Source organism: Pagrus pagrus (genome assembly GCF_965226575.1).
Source record: "Pagrus pagrus genome assembly, chromosome: 16".
Classification (NCBI taxonomy): domain Eukaryota; kingdom Metazoa; phylum Chordata; class Actinopteri; order Spariformes; family Sparidae; genus Pagrus; species Pagrus pagrus.
In genome coordinates this window covers 18,242,992-18,269,559 of record NC_140200.1, presented here as the reverse complement: position 1 = coordinate 18,269,559, position 26,568 = coordinate 18,242,992, and the positions used below count along the sequence as shown (strand labels likewise).

The window sequence follows — 26,568 nt, the reverse complement described above, 5'->3', positions numbered from 1 at the left end:
TTTAAATCAATATTTCAGTGTCTTTCCCGATAAAAAGCCCCCTGAAATGCTTTAAAACATGTCAAAATAAATGGGCATCTTCTTTTCATTATATTCAACTCAATTTGCAGTAATGCACTTCAATTTATGTTTTTTCTTTCACTTCATTAAAGGTGTAGTTGGATGTATTTTAACCTCCATTATTCAGCACAGACATGAACATTTTAATGAAGCCCCGGGAGCATTTAAAGTCACATTTTTTTGGGTAGCAAACTGGGTCAATTATGTACCCAGGCACTGATGAGTAAACACATAAAATCCTCAGTGTGTGTCTGTAAGTGGTGATGACAGCGGAGGAAATAGGTTAACACAGATTTAGGAATTCACTGAAAACAGCACTTGACGGTAATTTCACAGAAATAATTTAACTCTTTTCCCCTGGTTTTGTTTATATCAGATCATTTTAGTAGGCTACCGCTCAAGTCAACATGTCAAATATTTTCAGTTTCTAGCTTATATAAGCAATAAATAATATAAGTAACTGCTGCTTTTCTCTGCTTCAAGTATTTTACTTTTGTTTGGACAAAAGCAGCAATTTTAGGAGGTTACCTTGAGTTTTGGGAACGTCAGACACTATTTTTTGACCGTTTTAGATCACATTATCACCTGATTAATAAAAATAAGTGTTAGTAGATTCATCCATAATGTCAGTCATTCTGTGGATTAATCCAGTAGTTGTTATATGAAAAATGTCCAAGATGACATCCTTAAATGTCTTGTTTTGTCCACAAAATGATCCAGGACTGACTTCTCATTGAACTTTTGCTAAACGTCCTAGCAAGTGATCAGATATTATCAATGATATGGTTTGATGTTTGGGTCTTGAAACATTTATACAGAAAGGGGACAATGTCATGTATAAAGTATTGTAAAAACTCTTTAAAAAACAACAGAGCTGCTGCACATTAATGGTCATAAATGCTGTTTCTACACACAAGTAAAACACTACTCTGTGCTATCAGGGGGTTCAGCTGCAACTGGAGCTCTGGCATCAATAATACAGTGATAATTAGTCAGCCTGACCCCCACTGTCTGCTCCTCTTAACCTCTAACAAGTGACGAACCCTGTGACACTAAATTGTACACGACTGACTGCAGACTGCTGTCCAAACGAGCCAGTGAGGTGCACTTCAGCTCAGACAGTCAACAGTCTGTGAACAGGTGAACACGAACACATGAACACAGACCTACGGTGTATTCAACAACCTGAATGTTTCAAGTAGCTGCTGTGGGAATGAAGCTCTTGACATCATCATCAAACAAGCTGTATATAACCAAATATATCATAGTAACCATGTGATATGAGTTTTCTGTCATCATAATTCAGAAAGTGTTTTGCTTGTTTGTTTCAGAGAGACACCAGAGTTTGGCCCCCAGCTAACAACAGTGAACTGTCACTCTTAATTATTAGTTGCCCACAAATGTTGAAAGTGGAATTTTATAGTTTTCTTTAAAGCACTTTAAGTGATAGTTGGGGTCTTTTGATGTGGGGTTGTATGAGGTACTTATTCCTAGTCAGTGTATTACCTGCAGTAGATGACCGTCAGCTCTCCTCTGTGTGGAGGATCAGCACATAGCACCGACAGGAAGCAGATTATTTTACTGCTCAACGAGACCGACAGCAAGATGTGTTTTACCCACCTAAAAGAAAAGTATATATCCGTTTAAGTAAATGCTATGTTTTGACCATTTTTGCGGCTTTACGTTGCCGTCAAACAGCCTTTTCCTTTGGCACTACATTCCACTTCTGTGTAGGAATACGGAGGTTGTACGGTTGAGGGAATGTAGTGCCAGAGGAAAGGGCTGTTTGTGGGCAATGTAAAGCGGCAAAAATGTTCAAAAACATATTGCACAGTTAAACAGATAAACATTTTTTTTTAAGGTGGGATTTATCTTATGTGGCTAAAGTACGTTGTTTACAGCAGTAAGCATTTTAGTCATTAATGGGTAATACAGTTACCATTATTTAATAAACCTGACCAAAAAAGATATTTAATGGTTCCTGACTTTAATGGCTATGCATTATGAATACAAATCCCAGTAAATGGATTTTGAAAGTGTGACATGCCTCACTATTTTCATTATTTTAATGACATTATTTTAAGGCATTGCTTTTAAATCAGACACGCACAATAATCCGACACAACAGGTACGATAAAGGTCATCATTCAGGTTTCAGAGCACCTCGTCTGACCAGCAACATAATCACAACATCGTTTTCTACAGCCAACATGAACATTAACCTTCATCCTCTATGAATTCATTTCTTAGTCTCCTCTTTAACACAGAAAACAGACCAAACCTGCCCCAAAAACCCCAAATACATGAAATATTTACACTTATCTTACAGGCGATTCAAGCAGTCACAATTAGAAACATAACATGGCAATCATACAGTCCTGTATATACAGATAACACACACTCACACACACACTCACACACACGCACACACACACTCACACAACAGTCTGGGCAGTACAGCACTGCAGCCAGTTGTTTTTAGAGGATGATCCGAGGCTCTTGGTCTCCAACATGCAAGGAAGAAGAAGAGGGGTTGTGTTGAGTCTTTACATCCGTAGAACAGGAGGAACTGATGTTTCTGAGGTTTATCAGGTCCTTTAGTTTCCTGTCAAAAAAAATCACTTCCTTGTTTACGACTCTTAAATGATGTCCATCACCTCTCAGGATGCAGTAGAGGTGGCCCAGCCTCATTTCAAAGTCTTTAAGAGGATCACTGGCCAAAAAGAGGATGAGGAGAAGAAGAGGAAGAGGAGTAAAGGGAGGAATACAATAAATAAAAAAGAAATTAAAAAACTCTCTTAAGCTTTACTGTGCCGCCATGGGTGTGGCAGTGTGGCACGCCGCCAGGGAAACATTAGAAGAAGAGGAGGTGATGGATTTTGGAGTCTGACACCTGCAACAAAAAAACAAAACAAAACAAGAAGCGTCAGAATTTAGACTCAAAATGTGGATAATGTATAATCTCAACCTTTACATACAGTTTAGACGCAGGTTAATAAGATTATGCAGCAACATTGAGATTACAGGCTGCTCAGCAAATGAGAGATACAATAAACCATCAGATTAGAACCGCCTAGACAGGGTGTGGCTAATCCTGAATAATCTCATTTAGAGATGTGCTGACTAAACCATTTACACCAGTCAGACACAGGCCAGTAAAAGCAGGACAAGACAAAATCTGTACTCAAAGTAAAGTGGTACAGCCGATATACTGGATTTTTGACATAAACAGAACATTTTAATTCCTTAAATTAGCTTTTTAAAATGATTGAGATAAGAACTGAATTGTTTTTTTTACCTCCACCAAAGAGGTTCTGTTTTCACCCATGTCTGTGTGTTAGTTGGTTGGTTTGTCAACAGGATTACACAAAAACTACTTAAAGGATTTCCACCAAACGTGGATGGAGGATGGGTCTCGGCCCAGAATAGAGCCCATTTACTTTTGGTGTGGATCTGGATATAGGAACAAGAATTTATTTTCTCACTTCCTTTTACATTGCGAGATTTTAACATTTTGGCCAATTCCACTTGGGATATTACATGGATCTTGATAATAATCATCTGTCAAAAAGGGGACTGTTGGGCCTCAGTGGAGCTTTGTGCTCTACTGAGTGCCATTCTAGTTGATTCCTATGGTTTTACTATTTAGCAAATTTTTGCTTTTTATTATTTTGACTTTTTATCCATTTTTATCTGAGCTTCCTGCTTGTACTTCTGGCTGTCAACAGCTCTACCTCGATGTATTCCTGAGTTTAAATCAAGGTTGAATGAAATGATTAAATATGTTGGACCTACTATGTCTCACAAAAACACTTTTTGGCAAAGATTTTTCAAACGTGGTCATTAAAGAGCTCTGTTGATGATATGTACCGAAGCAGCACATTTCACAGTTAAAGTTTACTACAGTAACAAACATGAAGAGTTGAGAGATTAAAATACACTATTTTTCATTTAATTAGTTAAATAGGCTTCATGCCCTGAAAAGTAGACTACATACCATTTTTGTACTACTTTTTCTATTTGCGGACGTGCCAACATATGCAGCGGTACTATATCTCAATATATCTTAGTCAGGATCTGGTTTAGGGGTTTCAGGCTCACCAGGATCGAGACTTGCGGACGCCTCTGTCCTTGGTGGGTGAATTGTCCACAGACTGACTTTGGTTCAGCTCCGCCTCCGCCGAGCGATCCAGTGAGGCGGTGTTTGGAGGAGTCATGTCGAGCTCCAGAAACATGATGTTCTCAGCCTGAAGGCAGACGGATGATCCATTTAGATAAAGGTGTTTCATGCGTTACATTTTGCAAAGTGGGGGTAAAGGTTTTAGCCTTAGCGTTGTTAGCTTTCTACGGAAGCCCTAAAGGGCCATGCATTCATACATTTTATTTCCTCCATTTTCCCATGATAATGAGTTAATTTCATTTGTTTTCTCGAGATCTCGAGTTATTATCTCGAAATAACAACTGCCGTTTTCCTGAGATAACGGGATGATTTTCTCGAGATGACAAAACTTTGTTTTCCCGAGATAACGATATAATTAATTTGAGATCTCGAGAAAACAAAACGATAGTGTAGTATATTAAATCATTGCAGGAAACATCATTCAGTGTAGCAATGTCAGAGGAGCAGGAGCATATCGATCACGGCGTCACATATCTTTTCAATCAAGGCCTGACACAGGCTGAAATAGCATTATGCCTTGCTATTACAGATAATATACACATTAGTGTGCATAATCTAAAAAGACGGTTAGCAAGGCTTCAGCTATATCGGCGGCACAATCTAAGTGAGCCTGATGTCGTCGTTAACTATATAGCTGACCAGATATGAGGTCTCGGGCGTCTCCATGGATACCGGATGATGACTGAGAGACTAACTGACACGCTGTGCCACTTGTGTGTGATGGAAATCTCAGGCCTATCATATCACAGTCATTATCTCGAGATCTCAAATTAATTATATCGCTATCTCGGAAAACAAAGTTTCATTATCTCGAGATCTCGAGAAAACAGCAGTTGTTATTTCGAGATAATAACTTGAGATCTCGAGAAAACAAATGATATTAACTTGTTATAAAATGTATGAATGCATGGCCCTTTAGGGCTTCCGTAGCTTTCCACGTTTTCGTTCTCACAAAGTTTCCCATTCAACAGACCTCCTCCTGTAGCACACGCACACTTACCCTGTATCTGGAGTGAGCTCCCATCGCTATGGCAACCCTGGCATACTGGCTGATCGGCCGTTTGTATCCGACTGCAGATGTCGGCCTTTTCTTCATCTGTGAGGATTTACTGAAAAGAGGGGGAGAGAGGAGGATCAATGAGAAACAAAGAAACAAAAAAAATTTGAAATCAATACTGAAAATGCCAAAATGCATCTTCATGAAGCTCATGATGGCAGCGGAGGAAGACAAGAGAAGAAGAACGGGTGACACAGAGAGCACAAACGTCAAAAGGTCATGAACCCTGACTCTAATTAAACACATTTTGAGTTCATTATTTCCACCTGGTGGCCTGAATCCCAACATCTGAAACCCACACTGACCTTTCAGCAGGAACAAGAGGCTGAAACTTCCACTGATCCTCCTCGGGGTCAAAGGTCAGTCTGTTCATGATCTTATTCTTCTCCTCTGGAGGGATGAAGTTCTCTATGATCAGATACCTGCAAGTAAACAACACATGCAAAGGGTTAGTCTGAAGTCATATCAGGAACAAATACTCAGAGGATTATAATAGAGTCTGCAGATTAATATGGTGTCTGAATCGTCTGCTCTTTTTCTCCTTTCTTATATTTTTAAGCACCTTAAGAGACTCCTTTAGCTTTTTGCAAGTCTATGCGGCCTGTTTACAGTATATAAAGGAAAGATTTATAGAATTGGTTTGGACCAAGATAATTAAAATTCAACACTGACTATATTTTTATATACACTACATGAAAAAAAGTATGTGGACAGCCTGTCTACATAGGTTTGAGTAATGTTTGGTCTTTGGGGTCATGTGGAGTGACTCTAGTTTAACAGCTGTTTTTGACAGTAGACGTTTTAAATTGTCAAACACATATGTAACGAATGACATTAATCGCTGCATTGCACCGTAGTTAGTCTCACACAGTCAGACCCCACAGCACTAAGGAGAAAGGTCTGGCTGCAACATTTTTCATTTTGGTATAGGAGCAAAAAATCACTCTGACTTGTTTGTATTTTCACAAATTACAGTCGTCTCGGGCGATGCTAGTGATGGTGCCCCTGCAAAAAGTTGTCCTGGTATTAAAGGGACACTATGTGGTTTTGGAAAGAACTTCAAACTCAGAATTTTAATATGTACAATATTAATGAGGTAATAATACAAACTCAGAAATATTGATTTTCTCCATAACTGAATAAACAAGCTGTTCTCAGAGGACAATAAGGTCCCAGAACAATGTTTGAAGCTAGAAAAGTGGCAGGGTCTGCCACATATAAACAAAATAAAACAGTATGAAACTGTGTTGTCCTTTAAGGTCAGTTTGTTTACTCAGTTTATTCAGTCATGAAAACAAGTTTGAGTTTGTTTATTATTATTATTTATTATTTTATTCATTTCTATATTTACATCATTATCCTCTCTCTTTCTTTTACTGTGAATTTGCCTGTTTTATGGCTTGTATTCCTTTTACTTGTAATGACTCATATTATCTCTGTGTTTTTACAGTTTCTGTTGCCTTCTTGCATTCTTGTTTGAACTCGGCTTCCTTGCGTTTGGCTCAACTGTTGAGTGTTTATTCTTCCAGAGTTTCCTGCTTTTGCTTGATTGTCAAAGCACTTTGTAAACTCTGCTTTTAAAGCTGCTATATAAATAAAGTTTGTTGTTGTTATTTTGGCACTTTTACATTACACCATGCAAAGTATATATGTTCACAAATAGCTAGAAGTTCCCACTCACAGATTTGATTCCTTGACCTAACATCTCTCAGCCTCTCTCAGTGTTCGGATAATGAAATTCATATGAGGCATGTACGTATCTGATGTGAGCGTTCTCTGTGTTTGCTGAACCAACCGGGCATATTCACTGTTTCTGCTGACTCTTCTGGACTCACTTGAATTTGAGCTCTCTGGTGAGCTCATTCTGGGTTTGCTCCAGTTCCTGTCGGCTCCTCACGTGCTCGTCGTTCACGTCCTGGATCTCCGCTTTGATGCACTGGAGCTTGGCATACAGCTACGAGGAGAGAGAGGGAGAGAGAAACAAACAGAGAGGGTGAGGAGGAGAGATGTCGCCCGGCGCAGTGTACTTGCTGATGAACTGGTCTCCGACTCGCTGGGGCTTGGTTGCCCATAGCAACAGCACTGGAGGCACTGGTGTCTGGAGAAAAGGGCAGCCAATAGGAGCCTGGCAACATGGCAGCCCTCCCTCTCTCTCCGGTTCAGTCCTCCTCTTTCCTCCTGCGCTCCCGAGCTTTCACACTGTTCATTCTTTGACTGCACGGCCTTTAAACAAGTAGGCTAATCCTGACTTTAGCCCTGGTGTAGTTGTCCTGAAAGATGACAGTGCAGTTCATAAACTGTATGATGTGAAGGCTTATTTTCTGGTAACAAAAAAAATGCTCAAAATTGGATTTAAAGCTTAAAGTTGCAATTTTTGAAAAGGGAATTCCATGTTCACAAACACAGCGTTTCAGAATAATGAAGCACAAGGGCATGATGCCACAATACCCAGGAGTATTTCTCTAAAGGTTTTAAAGGTGACTCAAACTGTGAGCAACTTTTCTTCTTTATTCAAAGTTTACTGAAGTCAACTGAAAACATCAGTGCACCTGTTCTCCAAAGTATTTCACGCTGCTTTCACACCAAACAGAACTAGGTGTTCGTGGTTCCTGTTCACAGCAACTTCTTTCAAACAGCCCAAGAGCAGTAAACAGGAAGTCGACATGAAGCCGGACAGGTGACTCCTTGATTCAACAGTTGTCATCATGACCCACATGGGGCAATCGCAGTAGTTTATGCAGCACTTAAATGCTTCTGATGTGTATTCATGTTCTCTGGTGTCACATAGAGCTAACGAAGAGCTAACTGATTATCAGACAGCAAACCGACCGTCTGTTACGAATAATAACTACGGACAGGACAAAAAAGAGTAGGAGGCTATAGCACAAGGAAGATTCAGCTCAGCATTTTTGTAATTCAGTTCATTTTAATCCAGCATTCTCGTCTGGCCTCTCTTATTTCCCATCATGTTCTTATTTGTTGTCTATTTTTACTATTGTGGTATTATATTATATGTGCATTGTATTTATTTGTATTGTGTTTTGTAGATCTCTAAGAAGAAAAATAAGCACACAATTTATTTTTTTTTGTGGCGTGTGTGAGTAACACACAATACATAAATATCATAATATCATGTAAATAATCCAGATGATCTTAAAGGTGCAGTATGTGAGGATTTTAGTTGAATGAAAGTTATAGAAAAGATTATGAACTGAATGTGAAGAAAAAACTGTTTTCGTGAACACACAACTACACATTCGGCTCAATAAATGCTCCTCAACTATTATCAACCACTTTGTTTTGCAACTGCAAAACGTTCTGCAGAGTTTTCAGCTCAACAAGCCTGTTGACCCTTAGTCTGTCTGAGCTTCGCAGGCTGTCCTCTGAGCTCCACAGTGTGGAAACTTCACATCTCAAACTTCCGTCTTTTCCTCGGAGAGGCGGCACCATGCAGTGAGAGAAGGGTAGATGGCACGCGTGGCGAGTTAGAGCGTCAGGAGAGCAAAGGTCATGAATCACATCGTCATCCACACTGACACAATGGCTTGTTTGGGGGTTAGTCCTGCTGGCCGTGCAGCAGATTGGGATGCGAGGCGAGCGGGGAGGGGTTTGTCAGGTTCAGAGTGTTGTTTTAGGGTTTTGCACTGAGGGGATTTGGGAGTGAGTTACTGGGAGATCCTGACGGGAAACAGACTGAGAAGGTTAGCATGGAGAGCGTGAAGAGGCCCAGGATTGATAGAGAGTGACGGAGGGAGGGAGAGGTCCAGGGAAGAGGAGGGGGCGGCAGGACAAACCTTGAGGTACTGGCCGAGGCGGGGGGTCATTAGGATCCAGGTCAAGGGACAAAGGGATCAGAGGGGTAAAGAGTGACATACTGACATTAGGAACAGAAAAGGACGTAGCATGTCAAAATATATGTTCGTTTCCATTATTCTGTTTTTTAAAAGTGCCTTCTTGTTTTGGCAGTGTAAGCGGTTTCTGTGCATCCTTTACCTTCTTGAGTTTCTTGGTCTTGGCTTCGACTTCCTGCTGCAGAGAAGTGAAAGTCTCTCTCAGCTCCAGAGTCTCTTCGTCCTGCACCAACATCTGCTGCTGAATCTCCCTCTCGCTACACGTCTGAAAACATTCATCAAAATGTCACCTTTCGGTTCAACAGCATCTCCTTGCATTGCTCGTGGTCATTTAACCGTATGTATTTTGCAGGGCAACCTTAACTCTTAAGGTCTGTTGATGGTTGAAAACTGCACCTGAACTTCAGTATTTTCAGGATCTCACGCTGCAGTTAAAGGGGGAGGATGTCTCTTCTCCAGTTTCCGCTTACTTAGTTGATAAACATTTATTAATCTTAAAGTAGGCTGCATAAGTGCAGCTGTATAATGTAGGGGAAAATAAGCTTAAATATAATAAAAGTAAGTAGATTTCTTCAATATCAAACTCAATATTAAAGGAACAGGAGTAAAAGCAAACAAACATCCTTCTCCACTGGTTCAACTAACCATTGCCTTTTAGGAGTATCTAACAGTAAAATTACTGCAGATTACTGTGATAAAAGAAGAAAAAGAAACTGTGCCATCATATCTCTAACACACACTGACACACACGCAGGTTTACCTGGTCAGCGATCTCCTGCCTCTTCATCTCCAGCATCTTCTGCTGCTCATTGGTGTGATCCATGATGTTCTTTCCACCAACCAGCAGCTTGCTCTCCATCGCCTGAGAGAAACAAAAGAATATTCAGATTCATTTTTATGATCAAGAACCATTCATATTTTAACTGACTGATTCAGTGGTAAAATTGTAGCTGAAATTAATAATCGAGAAAATGTTTATGTCAGGGACAAGGCTCAAGTTTCTTGAGGTCAAACTGAAGTCATCAGGACATCAGTTGGATCTGTGTGCGTGTGTGTGTGTGCGTGTGTGCGTGTGTGTGTGTTGTGGCTGTAGTCAGTGCAGACATTGTGCTGATGAGGCAGACAGATCTGGAAGTGAGCAGATTAACGTCCCCACGATGACACCATGCCACAACAAGCTGAGCTCGGCTGAAACATTGTCGGGCTTCAGACCTCAGGCATAAATCACATTCAGAAGTAGACTGGAACAAAACGACAGTCTGTGCTTTCATGTCAACCTTCTTGTCAACTGATGTCTGATGTCTTTGGTTCAGGCTGATATATCCTGACTGATACTATTCAAAGGATTGCCATGAAATTTTACTCACATATTCACGTCCCTGAGAAGATGAGACCTGCTGACTTTTCATCTTACTCTACCAGCAGATCACAGTTTTTTATTTTGTGAAATATGGAAACATGAATGAAAATGATGGCACAATTTCCTCTAGTGCCATTATGATTTTGACATTTTTGGGCTTTTAGTGAAATGTCTTGACAACAGTGGGAGGGACGCATTTAATCTTGTTCAGACATTCATGTGCCCATCAGGATGGATATCTCTAAACTTCAAGATGTATCTATTTCTGGCATTTTACAACAGGATTATACAGTAGTGTGAAACAAAGTAATACATATGGATTAGTAAACATCAATGTATGCATTTCTGTGTTTCATTGTATTATGTTTACTAGTCATTCAAGCTGGGTTTGCATGGAGCCCGCCCTGCAGCCACTCTGCCTGTCCGCTCTCTCTAGTCCAGAGACTCAGCTGTGGGCCGAAGGAGGCGGGGTGTTTAAAGGGAAAAGTACAGCTAGAAATCAGCTCACCAGCGCCAGCAATACAGACATACAGTCACGGCATCAGCTTTTATTATACACCAGAAGCCAAGCTTGGTGGATGACATGAAAGTCCCAGATTCTACTGTAATGCATTTCATTTTATTGCAACTTAAGTTTAAGCACAAAATTAAGTTGTTTGTCACAAATCATAAGAGATCAGGAAAGATCATAATAATACCAAACACACTGGAGTGGTGCTTCAAAAAACGCACACATGGAACTGTTGACAGGGGCGCCATTTTGTGCAGTTTATGCAGCGAGGAGGTTTTGTCCCATCGCAGTACTTCATGCCTGAAATATCACCTCCTTTTAAAGTTTAGAATGGGCATTTATTCAGTGATTCACTCATCTAGCAAAATACATTCGCACTGAATGCACTGCACTTCCCATTGGCTCTTCCCTGTTTAAATAAAGTTATTTTGTGAGTTACTTTTTAATTAAATAAATTAGTCAGACAAACAAATAAATAACCTTCATCATTAGGTCACAATTTAAATTTCTCTGATACGTTGGTTAATAAACAAATACTTGCAAAACTAACGGCATTCAGCCTCAGCTCTACTCTGCTAATCAGCAAATGTTAGCATGCTAACACGCTAAAATAACATGTTGAACATTGTAAACATCATCACTGTGTTGACATTGTCAGTGTTAACATGTTGGCATACTGAGGTTAACACTTACCCCAAAGTTGTGCCAAAAAAAGCTATGGACTTTGGTTGTTTTCTCTTTTTTCCCTCTTTCTGTTTACTTCTCAGGAACTAGCGCACTTAATGAAATAATTTCTACTTATAATTTCTACCTTTTCAAAATGAAATTCATAAATATTAAAATATGCGCGTGAACTCTGATGAAGAATCATTATCATTTCACGCCTCAGGTTACAGCGCCTTTGGTTACTGTGGAGATTAAAAGTGATGCACAGTGATGCAATCTGTGTGGAAAGTGAACACACACACACACACACACACACACACACACACACACACACACACACACATCATCACACACATGTTCTCTGTCCTCAGGGCTGAAATCTAAAATGAACATCGAGAAGCAGGAAGAGCAAGAGACAAGAATCAGAGAATAGAAGGAGAAAAAAATATAAAAAAGGAAGAGGGGAAGAAAGAAAAATGGGGCCCGAGAAGGGCAAGCAGGGGCCACGGTCATTTTGTATTGGCCACATTCCAGTCTCAGGACTTAACACAAAAAGACAGTGTGTGTGTCAACTGTGTGCAGCCTATACATTCTTTATTACATGCACAAAAACACACACACACTCAAACTCATACAGAGAGTACAGTGGAGTCCCTCAGAGAGGATGCGTCTGCAGCAGGTCTGTACAGAAAGCTTCTTTGTTTCGAGCTGTCTTTGTGTTCTCTCAGTGTGTGTGTGAGTGTGTGTGCGTGTACATGTGTGTGTGTGTGTGACTGCCTGCTTTGCTGCTCTTTGTGTTTTGTCATATTCTTTCAGCTTCATTAAAGGGCTGATTCATGTCAGGGTTCCTCTCTCATGCATCCCATGTCTCCTCTCCCTGATAGGCTGGTCTGATACAAATCCTTTACATTCAGACTTTATAATGCAGGCAGTGAATGGACTTGACACTTTAAATTTATCCGCCAGGCACTTACCAAGCACATTATGCTATTATCTAGTGAAGAAAATGCATATTCATGTGTTAACTTCAGTGAAAGATCGGCTGTGAGTCTCACTGGGTTCACGAAACTGTGTCAAAACCCCAATTACACCAATTCACAATCGCAGCACCGTCCAATTAAAATCAAACAATTACACTGTACAGTACTTATGCCTGCGAGCATTGAGTTCATGAGAGGAACCGAGTCTTCTTCTGCACTAATTTTAAGTTGGGCGCTGAAGAATAAATCTCTTATTCCCCTCTTAAAACAGGTTCAGAAAATGTTGAGCACCGTGCTCTAAGTCTTCGTCTTGGCAGTTTTGTGTGCCGGTAGCTGGACATGAGGTGATTCTTTTGCTTTCTTTAACCACAGAGGTCCTCCTGAAACAAAAAGGTCACTATCACTGCTATCAAATTAAACAGAAATCATGTGGTCCTCTTAGCTACAGGAGAATGATGCCACATTGCCACAAAAGGATCCTTGTATGAAGGAGATATGCTCTTGTTATTCAGTTAATAAAAGTTAATAAAACCAGTTGAAGTGACCGCAACATTTAAAAAAACGACAAACTGTGTCATCGTGTCATGTTCAGCTATTTCCTGTTTTACTTTGTAGTTCTTCCCTCATGTGTCATGTGTTTCTTCTTGCTTTTTTTGATCGCGCCGTCAGTTCCACCTGTGTCTTGTTTGTCTCTCTCCATCTTTGTCAGTGTGTCTGTTCTGTTTCCGCACTAGTTCCATTAAATCACAGAGAAGACAGACGTCTCCAAAACTCAATAACTCACACCAAAACAGTCTAGACGGGTAGCTTACACCACAGGTAAGAGGAAGAATACATATTTTTGTATTCAGGGGTGAACTGTCCCTTTAAGTTGGGTAAATGTGGAGTGTAGTCTACAGAAAAAACTCTTACGTGAACCTTTTTCCAAGAAGTACCGTTTCCAAATACTTGAAAATTTGGGAATGGAGGAGAAGTCATTCAAGGCCTCAGAAAAATGAAACTATTATTTATATTTCTAACCTCCTGCTGCTAAGGAAAATAATGTGATATGATTGAAAGCTACAGAGCAGCTACTAAATGCACCATGCGCTGAGTTGTTTTGTCAGCTGCTGTTTTCGAGGTCACGACTGAACTTTTGATCTCGGCTGTAATCCTTTATTCCACATTAGAGTTCACCGTCAAGAAGGAAATCAACTTATCCTGAAATGTACTCCAGTCATGGTGTCATGGGTTGCCCTGGCAGGACTCCAGGACATCGTGTCGTTAATGTTCAGGTCGAGCTTTCTCACATCTGAGCTGATGTGATCGAGGTGAAGATGAAAAGAAGACATGAGAGGAGGAGGAGGAGCGGTGACTCAATGAGGAGTCTGAATGACTTTCAATCACATGAGACACGAGTCACTTGTCAATTCGACTGTTTCCAGGCCTCTCCACAGGTTGCGATTTCAGTCACACACGCACACACACGCACACACATAGATGCAGTCAGGATGTCTGATATTCTCTAAAGGTCAACATCGAGCTTCAGTTTGTTCATCATGTCACCATAAACCCTCCTGTGTCTACATCTCAGTACTGCTTGATCAATAAAGCAGATTCTATATCTTGCAACGTTTGCGTGTGTGTGTGTGTGTGTGCTTTAGAAAGATTTCCACATTGGAAAATATTATTCACCTCAAGTCTCATTTTACTGCAGCATATATCAAACTCTTACTCTGACTTTATATATGTACAAGATCAGATGTAGTCTCATGGCACATATTTTTTATCTGAAATTTCTTAGCAGGTAACGCTTTATATTAAGGTCCTTATAATAAGCGTTACTAAATAGGTCCTTATAAGATGCTTATTAACATTTTTAGGATAAGATAAGGTACAATAAGATATAGCTTTATTAGTCCCACAATGGGGACTAAATGTGTATTACAGTAGCAAACAAGATGGCAAAAATAGAGAGGTCGTGACACCGTGTGTGTGCCGGCCAGCATATTTCTGTGTGTGTGTATAATCTGCCTGTAATTGTGTGTTCAAATTCTTTAAGCTGTGACCAATCTGATTTCCTGATGGTAAAGTGAAGCGAACGGGAAGTGTTGCATATTGAGCCGGCTCATCCACCATCAGCAAGCCAATCGCAGCGAGGCGAGGGCCTGCTGGGAGCCACCGGGATATAAATACAATGTGACGACAACGACTCTCGTGTGTGCAGCGGATAAACAGAAAGCTCGCTGGGAAGAGACAGAAGAAGAAGGAGAAGAAGAAGACAGGAGACACTGAGCAGGAGCGACAGAGGCAGAAAAACAAGACAGAACAAAGGTCAGATCATCTCTGAGAATCTGCTTCACATCAGTCCTGATCGATGTAAAAACCACTTAAGGCCCCACGACTTAAAGCCTAAAATCTCATTACACTTCACGCACTGTCAGTCATCTCCTGCTTCAACCACACACACAAGGCAGATCCAGTAAGTGACGTGCAATCAGCACATACAGATACTCCTTGCACTCCAAAACCTCCTTTCATCCTGCCATCATCGGTGCATGTTTTCTTTATATTAGATCATTTTCATTTTCAAGAGTAAGATTTTATCTTAATGAACTGTTTACAATATGCACGTTTGGTCATGGGAAAAAGTCTTTTTGGGCCCCAGTGCATCACGTGACGATGTAATCACACAGTTTGGCCACTACGTAAACTGGCTTCAGAGCCTGGTGCTCTTCTTGGGGGCTAGATCTGAACCTCCTGTGGCCAGTCAGGTTGCATTGTGGGTAATGTAGGCAGCAGGATTTGGTTTTCTGATTCTGCTGACTTGATTTTGACCTTTTTAAAACTGTCCAACGTCGAGTCCAACAATCTTATAGGAGTACGATTTACCTGTTCTTAGTACTTAGAAGTTTTTACACAGCTTGAAATTTTCTAAATTAATTATTGAAATGTTCTCATATCGTTTTGTATATTTAATGAGGCTACAGTTGTTACATTTGCAAAATATTACATCACTGGTCCGTCCAAAATATCCATTTTCACTTTCTGTGCCTCAGAGGATAAAATCAAATATACACACTTTTAATGATTTATATTCATGTGCAAACCTTCCTCTGTTTGTTTGTCTCCTTGTATGAGAGGAAGAGGAGTGTGCTCTCTATAAGAAATGGCTCGTCTTCCTCCACAGATCCCACGATTGGATGCTCAGCTCACAAACACATGCACACACACACATACAAACACACACATGTACAAACACACATGGACACACACAGAGTTGATTCATCAATATTTCAGTGATGCAGGCTTCCATGCTGAAAGATGGAGAGCGGTGATGAGCTCTTACTGTTCGTTAGCCTGCACACACACACACACACACACACACAGACACACACACACACACACACACACACAGACACACACACACACACACACACACAGACACACACACACACACACACACACACACACACACACCTCCCTCAGACTTTTTCCTCTAATTAGACGGACAGGAAGGCAGATACATAAACAGGAAAAAGTCATTCTATCCATGATGCTATGCGTGTGTGTGTGCGTGTGTGTGAGTTTTTCTGCTATATTTCCCATGAGGCAGTGGGCATTGTAGCGACCACACATTCTGATTGGTTGAACTTCAGCTGGCAGGATGTAGAGACCTTAATGCACAGTCCATGCCATTTCCTCCGATAACAAAAGCGAGTGGAAGAAGCATTCACGGTCAGACAGAAAATAGTAATTGTTCCTCATTTGAAAGATTCAATTATCCTCCTGCTCCAGGCTGAATTACCCTCCTCTGTTTGCTCTAAAGTCGAACGACGCAACATCTACGTCAGGCTTCGAACAAAAGACATCAAAGGATCAAAAGAATCAGAGAAAAATAGCTCAGTGTTTCCCACACAGAGACTTTAACCAGGCAGCTCGCCCATCGAGGAGCTTTTTATTGTCAGCCTCACTCTTGAGAGTTGTCTGTCTGTGCTGATTGATGTTCCTGTTCCCAAAAAAAAAAGACTTAAAGTTTGACAATTTTTGTTTTTCTGGGAAGCTGTAAGAAGGCATTTTCAGGAATTGAAGAAAATTGCTAAACAAAGAAGAAGACGGGGCAGATTGAGGGCAACTAAGGATCGAAGAAAATGTTAAAACTTCTTAAAATAACCCCGTAATAGAAGGGAACACCTCCGCTTGATATATGAGGAATGAAGTCAGATAAGAGACAGAAAAGGAGGCAGATAAACAGATTAGCTAAAGGCGAGTTAAATGAAGAAACAAGACAATGTTTTTTTCGCATCAAATCAACACCAGCAACAGAATATACTCTTGATGCAAGTAACAAAATAAAAGCATGTTTCAGGGTCTAAAGTTGTATCTTTATAAGATAGTTTTCTGAAAGGACCCACAGATTCTTTAAAAATGAGACAGAAAGACAGATAGATGTGATTTGGAGCAGAGAGGGAGACGGTAAGAGGAAGAAGAAGGAGATGTTGCAGTTGTGACCCAGAAAAGTGGATCTAAGAATAGTCCACTGGAGGGAGGAACACAGCAGCCTCCTTTATGAGAACCTGCTGCTCAGCATGAAGCTCTCCACACTGCCTGCACTGATACCTTGCTGTTTCATAACAGCAGTGTGCTGTGTAATGGGTGGTAAAACATCTGACTCAAGAGCAGTTTCCATTAAGAAAAATAGTACTGGAAGAGTTCAATGTCCCGGAAAAATGGGAGAAATACCCGCTCTGTATACAAATACACACCTACATCACTGGAACAAATGGATACAACGTTTTTTTTAAAAATAAAGAAATATTTTCTCAAAATAAAGCAATTTTTTTAAAGGAAGTCTGGGGATTTCCTCATTACGTAACATTACAGACGTACTACTACTGTATTTGTAAACTTTGACATGTTTACTGTCAATGAAATGTTGTCTTCTTTCATGAACTCAGTGTCAATGGTGTTCACACAGCTGCTAAAGGCTGGTACAGTGGTGCCTCGACAAACTGACACTTTTTACAAGGAAAGAAACAACTTCATGTACAGCATTTTATGCCGAATTTACAAGAAGGCTTGAATAATTTACAAAAATTGCCGTAGGTGTTTTGAAAAGTTTGTTAATTTTCTCCTCAAGCAACAACTCTGTCAATCAAGCAATTTGTAAAGGGAGTCTGGTGACACTGCTATTACTTGTTCAATGGTCGGCTGAATAGGACAGTGTTCTCACAAACAGCAGCTGCTAACACCAATTTATGGTGTGATAGCATGATGACAAGTCATTCCTAAAACAAGGAGCTGAATGGTGTATTTGAATATGGAAAAATATATTTAAATAGGACTATATCTATTTATAATGGCATTAAAAGAAGCTGAGAATTTAAAATTCTGCTCCTAATCGAGTATTTTTACTGTGTGGTATTGGTACTTTAGCTTTGAGGACTGTACCTCCTCCCCCATTGCAGTATACTATGTAAATCAAAGCTGGTGGCACCTCCAGCAGAGCAGACAACAGCTACACCAACAGTTGCACCAACATTACAACACAGTCCACAGATGGAGCACTGCACCTTGGAGGCCGGTTAGCTCACAGCACCCTGCAGAAGCACCAGCTGACCCAACATACTTTCACAAGGCTCGTCCCTGACCTACTTACATTTGTTGTGTGTGAGGGTGAGAGGGTGTGAGAGAGAGGGAGACAGAGAGGAAACGGGAGTAGGGACTCGACAGCCTTTCAATCCGATGTTATCTATAATTGGTTATTCCTGAGCTGTTTTCCACCATGTTTCCAGTCTCTCTCGCTGTGAGTCTGCCTCTCTGCCTAGCAACCTCTCTCTCATTGGTTATCAGAGCAGAGAGAAAAATGGAACCTTGAGGTCACATTCTGTGATTGGTGGGCTAATATGAGTCTCAGCCAATCAGAGGGAAGCAGAGACGGGGTGTGCTATAACTGGCTGATTGATTAGACATGAAGCGTTACACCATCACAGGGATGTCACGGGAGATAAAAAGGCAGTTGAATGATGGATTATTGTTTCGTATTGTCATAAGACAATTAAATAATTATCATTTTATTAATTCAGCAGGAGAAATACTTCTTAAAAATGCAGTAGAAGGATTTGTATGAGCTAAAAATCTTTGCATCCTCAACTTATAATCGTGTTATGTTTGGTAACAGGGAATATCTTTTTGCTTGGAAGTGTTTAAGAAGCTGTTGATGACTGTTCTGTCGTCAATCAAAGTCAAAGACAAAACATTTTCAGCTGTACAAATATCCATTATTTTATTAAAGTAGAGTTGTGGACCTGAGTCACTGTGACTTGGACTTCAGTCGACTCCTCCCAAAAGAAAAGATTCAATCAGCAAATGAAAGAAATGACTAAATAATTAATCAACAGAAGGGAAAATCTTCCCTTGAATCCTTCTTCCCTGATCAATACCATCAAAGTGCTCAGTGGAGATTATCCTGTAATTTAGTTCCTTTATGATCTTTCCATCCTTTACGATCTTTCCATCAGCCTCTCTCTTCATCTACTATTGTCCCTGCCTTGGAAGTATCTCAACATGATACAATGTTGTGTCAAAATTTGGCCATGTTACACAAAGAAAGAAATATCTTGTTAAATGTTTGCCGAAATTATAAGAAGGCCCAAATAGTTAAGAAAGTGTTGTAGACAGCCTTTCACAAAGTTAATAAAGTTCCTTCAAACGCAACAACTCAAAAAATTGAGCGATTTTTTAAGGGAGTCTGGGGACTTTCTCCACAGGCGCCCAAGAAGTACCCTTTATTGGTTAGTGTTAGCTGTATTTGTACAATTTGTCATGCTTTGCATCAATACAATGTCTTCTTTTATGAATTTTGTGTAAAAGGTTAAATCGGTTGAAACGGTGTGCTCAAATAGCTGCTAGATAAGATACACTTTAGACACGCCAGGCTTTTTACAGAGACAAAATCAACTTAATGCATTGCATTTACTGCCGAATTTAAAAGAAGGCACCAGTGATTTAGAATTTGCCGTAGTTGTTTTGCAAAGTTTGTTATGTTTCTCCTCATGCAACAACTCTTAAAATCATGTGATTTGTCAAGGGAGTCTGGGGATATTGTGGTTAGTAGTTCAGTGGTTGGCTCAGTTGAAACAGTGTGTTCACAAACATCTGCTGCTGACATTGGCAGGTTAAGAAAGTCCAAACATGTAATTTACATTACAGTGAACCACAGTAATCCATGGGAATAAACATAAAATAATAAAATCACCCAGAATTCCTTCCAGACCAAGGAAAACTGTAATTAATAGTAATAGGTGAGATTACAAAAAACTTTACAACCACTTTACAACAAACATAAGCTACTGATTTGAGAGCATGAGTCGTGACAACCAACATCAGTGACATAAAGGGATCCTTGTGCATGTCTTAATCTTGTAAAACTGACCTGTGATCTTAACATGTGACATGTTCCTTGTGTGTCTGTTCTTCCCCTCAGTGTACACTACTTTGAACACTCAAGGATCATGTCACCAGGTAGAACATGATGGCTCGTTGATGTGCGTTTTTACTAGTTTTTAGACAATAATGTAGATATAGCAGACTTTGGATGCTTTGGATAGACCTTAACTGCTTGCATCTTGGATCAAACAAATTAATTTGTATCTTGCTAACAAACACTGTTTTGAAGTAGTGCACCAACAGCAGCTGACCGATGCATCAAAGGCAGGAAATACTTCTTGTCCTTAATCATCTTCCTCCTTGGGGCAAAGAGGAGAAGGGAAGTGTTGCCGATTCTCTGCGCTGACATCTCTTAGCAGCCACCCAGTCAGCATCGAACACACACACAACTGTGCTGTGTGATCACTGATTTTATACGCTTTAGCACAAAACAGTGTTAGCCCCACGGTGCTTTTGAGGACAGCGTGATGGGAAGAAATATGAGCTGCTTCACACAGAAACGTACATGAAAGCAGGATATACATCAGCTCTGTCTCATGGGACTTTCCCACACCTCAGCAGACCTTGACTGAGGAGAAAAATGACCACGTCCTGCAGATTAGAGTGCTTACACCACTTTTAAAAATGAGTTTACTGAAGGTGAGCACAACATGTTTGCTAATTTAAAGGATTTTAGTGATTTTCTCCTGTGTTTATGTTGCAGTGTGCATTTATTACTTAAAAAAAAAAATCCCAAATACAAAACTATGGCAGTCATTTTCTTTTATCCTGCCTTTCAAACCAAACCGAATATATCCTTTATTTAAGTAAACTTTATTCAGGACATACTATATATTGGCTATATACATAGATAGGCATGAGTAACCCAATCATACATTTTTTAAGCAATATTATAATATAATCAATTATTGGCAATATATCTTGCATTTATAGGTACACTGCACCTAAATCCATCATGAGCGTCATGATTACATTCTAAGATAGGCATGAGCAAAGATAACGGGAAGTAAATTCATTCAGTTTGATGATGGATCATTACAAATCTGTTTTAAGTAGTCACACAGTGAACAAAAAATAAATCATGTATAGAAATAAAAAAAATATGACGTATCAATAATCACTTTAAATCGTCCCTGAGAAATTCCCACCCCTGACTGTGATGCACTGTACATCAATATCAAGATTATAAATCTTATTTCTACTTGATTTTTGATCTTGCTCTCAAACATAATACCCTACATGGAAGATATTCATAGTAGAGGAGGCAAACTGATCATATTGTCTACTGACAATAGACCAGAATGCACTGCAGCAGACTCAGGTATAACTGTAACCTTTTCTAAACGGGAAAATCTCTCCCTGTTATTACAGCTCTCCTGTTGCCATCGTTCCCTCCACCTACACTGATTTTAAATTACCCACAGCTGAGCGCATCAAGTTGACACCTCTGCTCTGGGAGCTGTTAAAGGCACTCTGTTGAGGTTTGAGGGAGAACTACACAAAGCATCACCAACAGAAAGACACTCGCAGGGATTTTTCAACCTCAACTTGCCCTTCTATTGTTCCCGAATACGTGACACTGAAATATCTTTTCCCTCCTCTCATTTCCTCACATCAGGGCCTCGGGCTCAGTAAGCTGATCCAGCAGTGTCTCATGTTTGACGGTCCACGCTGCAGCTACACTCAGTCATTCTGCACGGGTGACTTATTGACTGGATATGCCCATGAATCAGAGCAAGTAATTAATTCAGCTCTGACTCAGTCTTTGATTGTTGCCTGTGTGTGTTGGCGTGTGTGACAGGGCAAAGAGAGAGAGCTGACATTTTAAGCTACAGTGGTCACCCGTTCCTGCCTGGACATGTGAGACACTGCAGACTCTAGAGGAAGGGCAGCAGGTGTTTACTGCTGATATTCTGCTGGGTGAAATGTCTACTGTATAATCACATAACTGGAAAGAATACAAATCTGTAGAAATATTATATACCCAAAAATGTCCAAATGGTAAAAAGTAAGGCACACCTTTTGTTGTAAGCATCTCATTGCAGTAAGTGTGCATTAGTCTCTAAACCTGTTTTTGTTTTCTTAATATACCATGTTTTTTCAATCACTTGTAAAGCACTATGAATTGCAATTGCATTGTTTGTAAGGCTATATAAATAAAGTTTGTTTGATAGATCGATAGATCGATAGATAGATAGATAGATAGATAGATAGACTATAGGAATGATGACTCAATCTGTTCAGACCCGTTTGCAGTGCAGACCACAATTAAAACTGCAGTGTAGCTAGCTGAGCTTGCTAACGTTAGCATGCTATAAGATGTTTAGATTGAGGGGCAAAGGAGATTATGTGGAATATGGTCGACAAATCTGGTCGACACTTCACAAAATGCTGTTTAACAATGACGTAAACTGGGAAGATCTTAAATTAGATTTCACAAAAAAATACAAATAACGAAACATTTTGCTAAGTGACCAATTAGCGTTACCTAGGTTAGCATCATTAAACATTCTCCACTAATTCTAAACTGCATGACTACAACCAACTCTAGAACTCATATTTCTTCTTTACGCATGTATGAGTAAATAAAAGGTATTAGGAAAAAGCAGAAAGTATTTGTAGGTAAGCTAAAGATATCATTTGTAATCGACCTAATAAATTAAATCTGAGCTCCATTCATTCCTTTGAAAACACCTCAGTGGCGCTTTGAAGCCAATTTATGCATTGCACGGTCTTGCTGTGCCTGCAATACAATGTAAAGTGTTTTCGAGCTGGCGATGACAAACAGGAACGCTAAAAGTGCGACAAGCCAGGAAATGACGTCACGTTCTCGCGTAAGAGCAACTCGGGCGAGTGGTCTCCCATGTAACTGGAACGCGGCATTACTTCCGAATTAGCGCCCGGCTAAATTGTCTAGGGATAAAATAATTTAATTGTGCTGCTCCTCTAGACTTTCCAAATGGTATCGGACAGAATGGCTCAAATTATGATATTGAAATGAGTCATTTGATTTGATCCACCGTTTTATAGACCTTTCCTTTGTATTGTAAGTTTATGGGAAAAAGTATTTTCGGGCCCCAGTGCATCACGTGAAGTTTTTACTAGTTTGGCCACTACAAAAATTGGCTTCAAACCCTGGCGCTCATCTTCCTTCTGTGCAATGATACGCAAAGAAATATTACCTACATGAAACTTCTCACAACAAGGTCCGTGGATTACCTTCATTAACTAGGTTATGATTTCTGGATAGGGACTTTTTGGCGCTTTGCACCACAAGCCAGGTGCCATCTAGTTCCATTATATTCAAGAGACGGTAGACATCTCTACGGCTGATATCTCCAAGACTCTGTAACTCACACCTAAACAATCAAGTGATTTTGTTATGAACTCTTTAACGTCAGCAGTACATGGTTTTCTTTGTAAGATGTAATTAGATATGAAGTTCCCAGGGTTAGTGTCTATAATGTGCTTTACTAGCAGCTCATCAGATTATCACACATGATAATCCCCCAGACCACATGTCCTTAATCTGACTTCCTGGCTGTGTGAATGGAACAAAAGGATGAATGAATGAATGAATGAATGAATGAATGAATGAAGCCACTGACGGGACTCTCACCTTGTACTTGGCGGTCAGTTGCTCAGTGGCTTCCTGCTCCTTCCTCAGATCTCCCATCATCCTCTCCTTCTCTCCCAGGAGCCTCTGCTTCTCTTCGGCCAGCATGAACTGATCTCCTCTGATCGCCTCCTTCTCCATCTCCAACCGCTGCTCCTCCAGTTTCACGTACTCCTCCGCCGCCTTCTCCACACCCTCCTCGTCCTCACCGTCCGTCTCTTCGTCCCCTTCTCTCTCCCAGGCCTCGCCGTCCACCTCCACCTGTTCCTTCTTCTGTTTGCTCCTCCACTTCCTGTGGTTGAGCTGGGCCCGGAGGCGAGCGATCTCTCTCTGGAACTCGCGCAGCAGAGCATCCTTGGGATCCTCGTTGACCCTTGGCTGGTTCTGGATGTTCTTGGCGCGGTTGGCGTAGCGGAGGGTGGTGAGGGTCTCGTCGTAGTGCTGAGGGGCAGGACCTAAAGTGGCTACCATGACAGTCTTTGCATTCCCGCCTAAAGAGTCCTGCAAGAGCCTGGTCAGCTTGGAGTCCCGGTACGGCACATGGCTGCTTCGACCATCGGCCAGTGCTGAGATCACGTTCCCAAGCGCTGACAACGAAAGGTTGATCTTGGCGGCTTCTTTCAGGCGCTCTCCCTGGACACCTGTCTTGGCTTGGCGCTCACTGCCAGCCAGGTCCACGAGGTTGAGGCGTCCGACCCGGATGTGTTTCCTCCCGTCTGGTCCTGGCTGGCTGCACTCCACCGTGATCAGGAACAAGGCATGGGACCGAGACGAGTGTTCGTTCATGTCTGTTGCCCCGACCGCCCTTGCCTGGTTGCCCATGTTCATCACCTCTTCGATCTCCTTGATGCTCTTGCAGACGCACGATGTGAGATCACGCACGTACACCCCTGACTCCGGACTCTCCCGGAGCTCCAGGGCTCTGGCGTTGCCATGTTTGGGATCAAGGAGATCCCGAACCTCCTCCAGATAGATCTCGAGGTAGGACGCCCGCACCAGGTACTGCCTATCAGACTGCGAGCGGGAGATGTGCGTGAAGATGTGGTCAAACGCGTTAGGGATCACGCCACGCTTCTCTGGATCCATCCATGCCCCCTGCATGGTGTAGGTCTTTCCAGTTCCGGTCTGCCCGTACGCAAAGATGGTGCCGTTGAACCCTGCAAGAACTGAATCTATGAGGGGTCGCACACTCTCGTCGTAGAGATCTCGCTGTTTGGAGTTTGCATCATAAACTCCATCGAATGTAAATGTTTTCTTGGGCTCGCTGGCTGGGGCTCGCGGGTTTCTGAGGATTACCTGTCCCAGCCGGAGGTCCATCTGGATGATGCCCCCTGCAGGCCCGTTGGACTCCTCTTTGTGGTTGAGAGGCCGGCATCGGACTACCACCTTCACTGACTCACTGCTCTTATTTTTTGACATGACTGCCTTTTGTTATGTTCTCTGATCTATATGATCTAAATAATAGAAATTTAAAAAAGAGCTGAAAAACCTGTGTGGTGCCTTTAATCAGCCTCCCGTCTGCCTGTGAATTGTGTAACCATTGAATCTTTAACCACTAATAACAAATTCAGTATGGCTTCTTGATCATATCATAACGGAAAACAGCTACAGTGCCTGTTAACAGAGACTTCTTTAATATCCAACACTAATAATGAGATGCCACTGTGTCTAAAGGCTAATTTCCTTCGCTTATTGTCTGTAATATTAGCCCACAAACAGACAGACGGTCATCAGCTCTCACGCACTGGATCGACGCTCCATTGCAGTCCCGCTACACGTCCAGATTCAGTCTCGGTGAGAAAAAGAAATCCAACAGTGCCGACAGTAAAAACCTTCAGCTCTCAGTCTCATGTCGTCCTGATCCAACACGCCCGGTAGATCCGCTACAGACCGCTGTCCGCATCCTCCTGTCCGCCGCTCATTGATGCTCCGAGCTGGATTTGCGGCTCTCGGTGTGTGCGGAGAGACACAGCTCCACACACACACACACACACACACACACACACACACACACACACACACACACACACACACACAGCCATTCAACCACCACACCCCACATCACTGCGGAGCGGAACAAAGCACCATGGGAAATGGAGTTTCGGCTCACTGGTTAGTTGATTCTTATCAAATCTATCCATCCATCCATCCATCCATCCTATCTTAATAACAAGCCTTTATCTTTGTCTACTGGAAATATTATAGGCTATATATTTATATTTTATATATTTATTCATTAACCCAGTTAAACTGTTATGTCTATACAGTTGTAGCTCGGGGTCAGGAAGGGACACTTTGACCTGCTGTCAGTGATAATCAAAAATAACCTTCAATATAATCATTAGTCGTCAGTGGTTTGTACTGTGAAAGCTCAATGGGTTCAGTTAAGGTTGGTTTATGATCCACCAGACCCCTGTGTGCCAGTCTATGAGCCCATTAAACAGTATTACAATATCTATCATAAAATGTGACTGTGACTTTCTGTGTTTTTAATGTGGAGGAACAGAACGATTCGCTCCTGATTCCTGGTTGGATCATGTGACTGTCTTTCATCAGATTTTGAAGCTAGTTTGCCACCAGTTCTTATACAACTGGGCTCCCAAAGAGCACAAAATGAGGACAAGTGCTTCAAATGCAAAATTAATCATTATGGTACTTACCTAACTGTATAACCACGACACAACAGCACCACCTGGTGACACAAATGTGGAATACACTGTGACCTGCAGGTGGTCAGTGTTACCAGAGGAGGTCAGGAGATTCATGTGAGTAAATATGAATGTTTCCAGCAGCAGAGGTGGAAGTATTCAGATCCTTAACTTAAGTAAAAGTACTGTTACTTAGTATAGTACTAGTCCT

At 41.1% G+C, this 26,568-nt stretch overlaps 1 protein-coding gene across 1 annotated transcript; it reads right to left on the bottom strand.

Annotated features, from left to right (window-relative positions):
• Positions 1-527: 527 nt before the first annotated feature.
• On the bottom strand, positions 528-25,709 carry kif3ca (kinesin family member 3Ca). The gene is made up of 8 exons (XM_084377686.1): positions 23,713-25,709; positions 9,909-10,010; positions 9,291-9,413; positions 7,133-7,251; positions 5,603-5,719; positions 5,241-5,349; positions 4,162-4,307; positions 528-2,953 (listed from the first exon to the last, which is right to left on the bottom strand). Exons 1-8 carry the CDS (start codon positions 25,126-25,128, stop codon positions 2,866-2,868), a joined length of 2,220 nt encoding a protein of 739 aa, XP_084233812.1. The 5' UTR covers positions 25,129-25,709; the 3' UTR covers positions 528-2,865.
• Between the last annotated feature and the right edge of the window lie 859 nt (positions 25,710-26,568).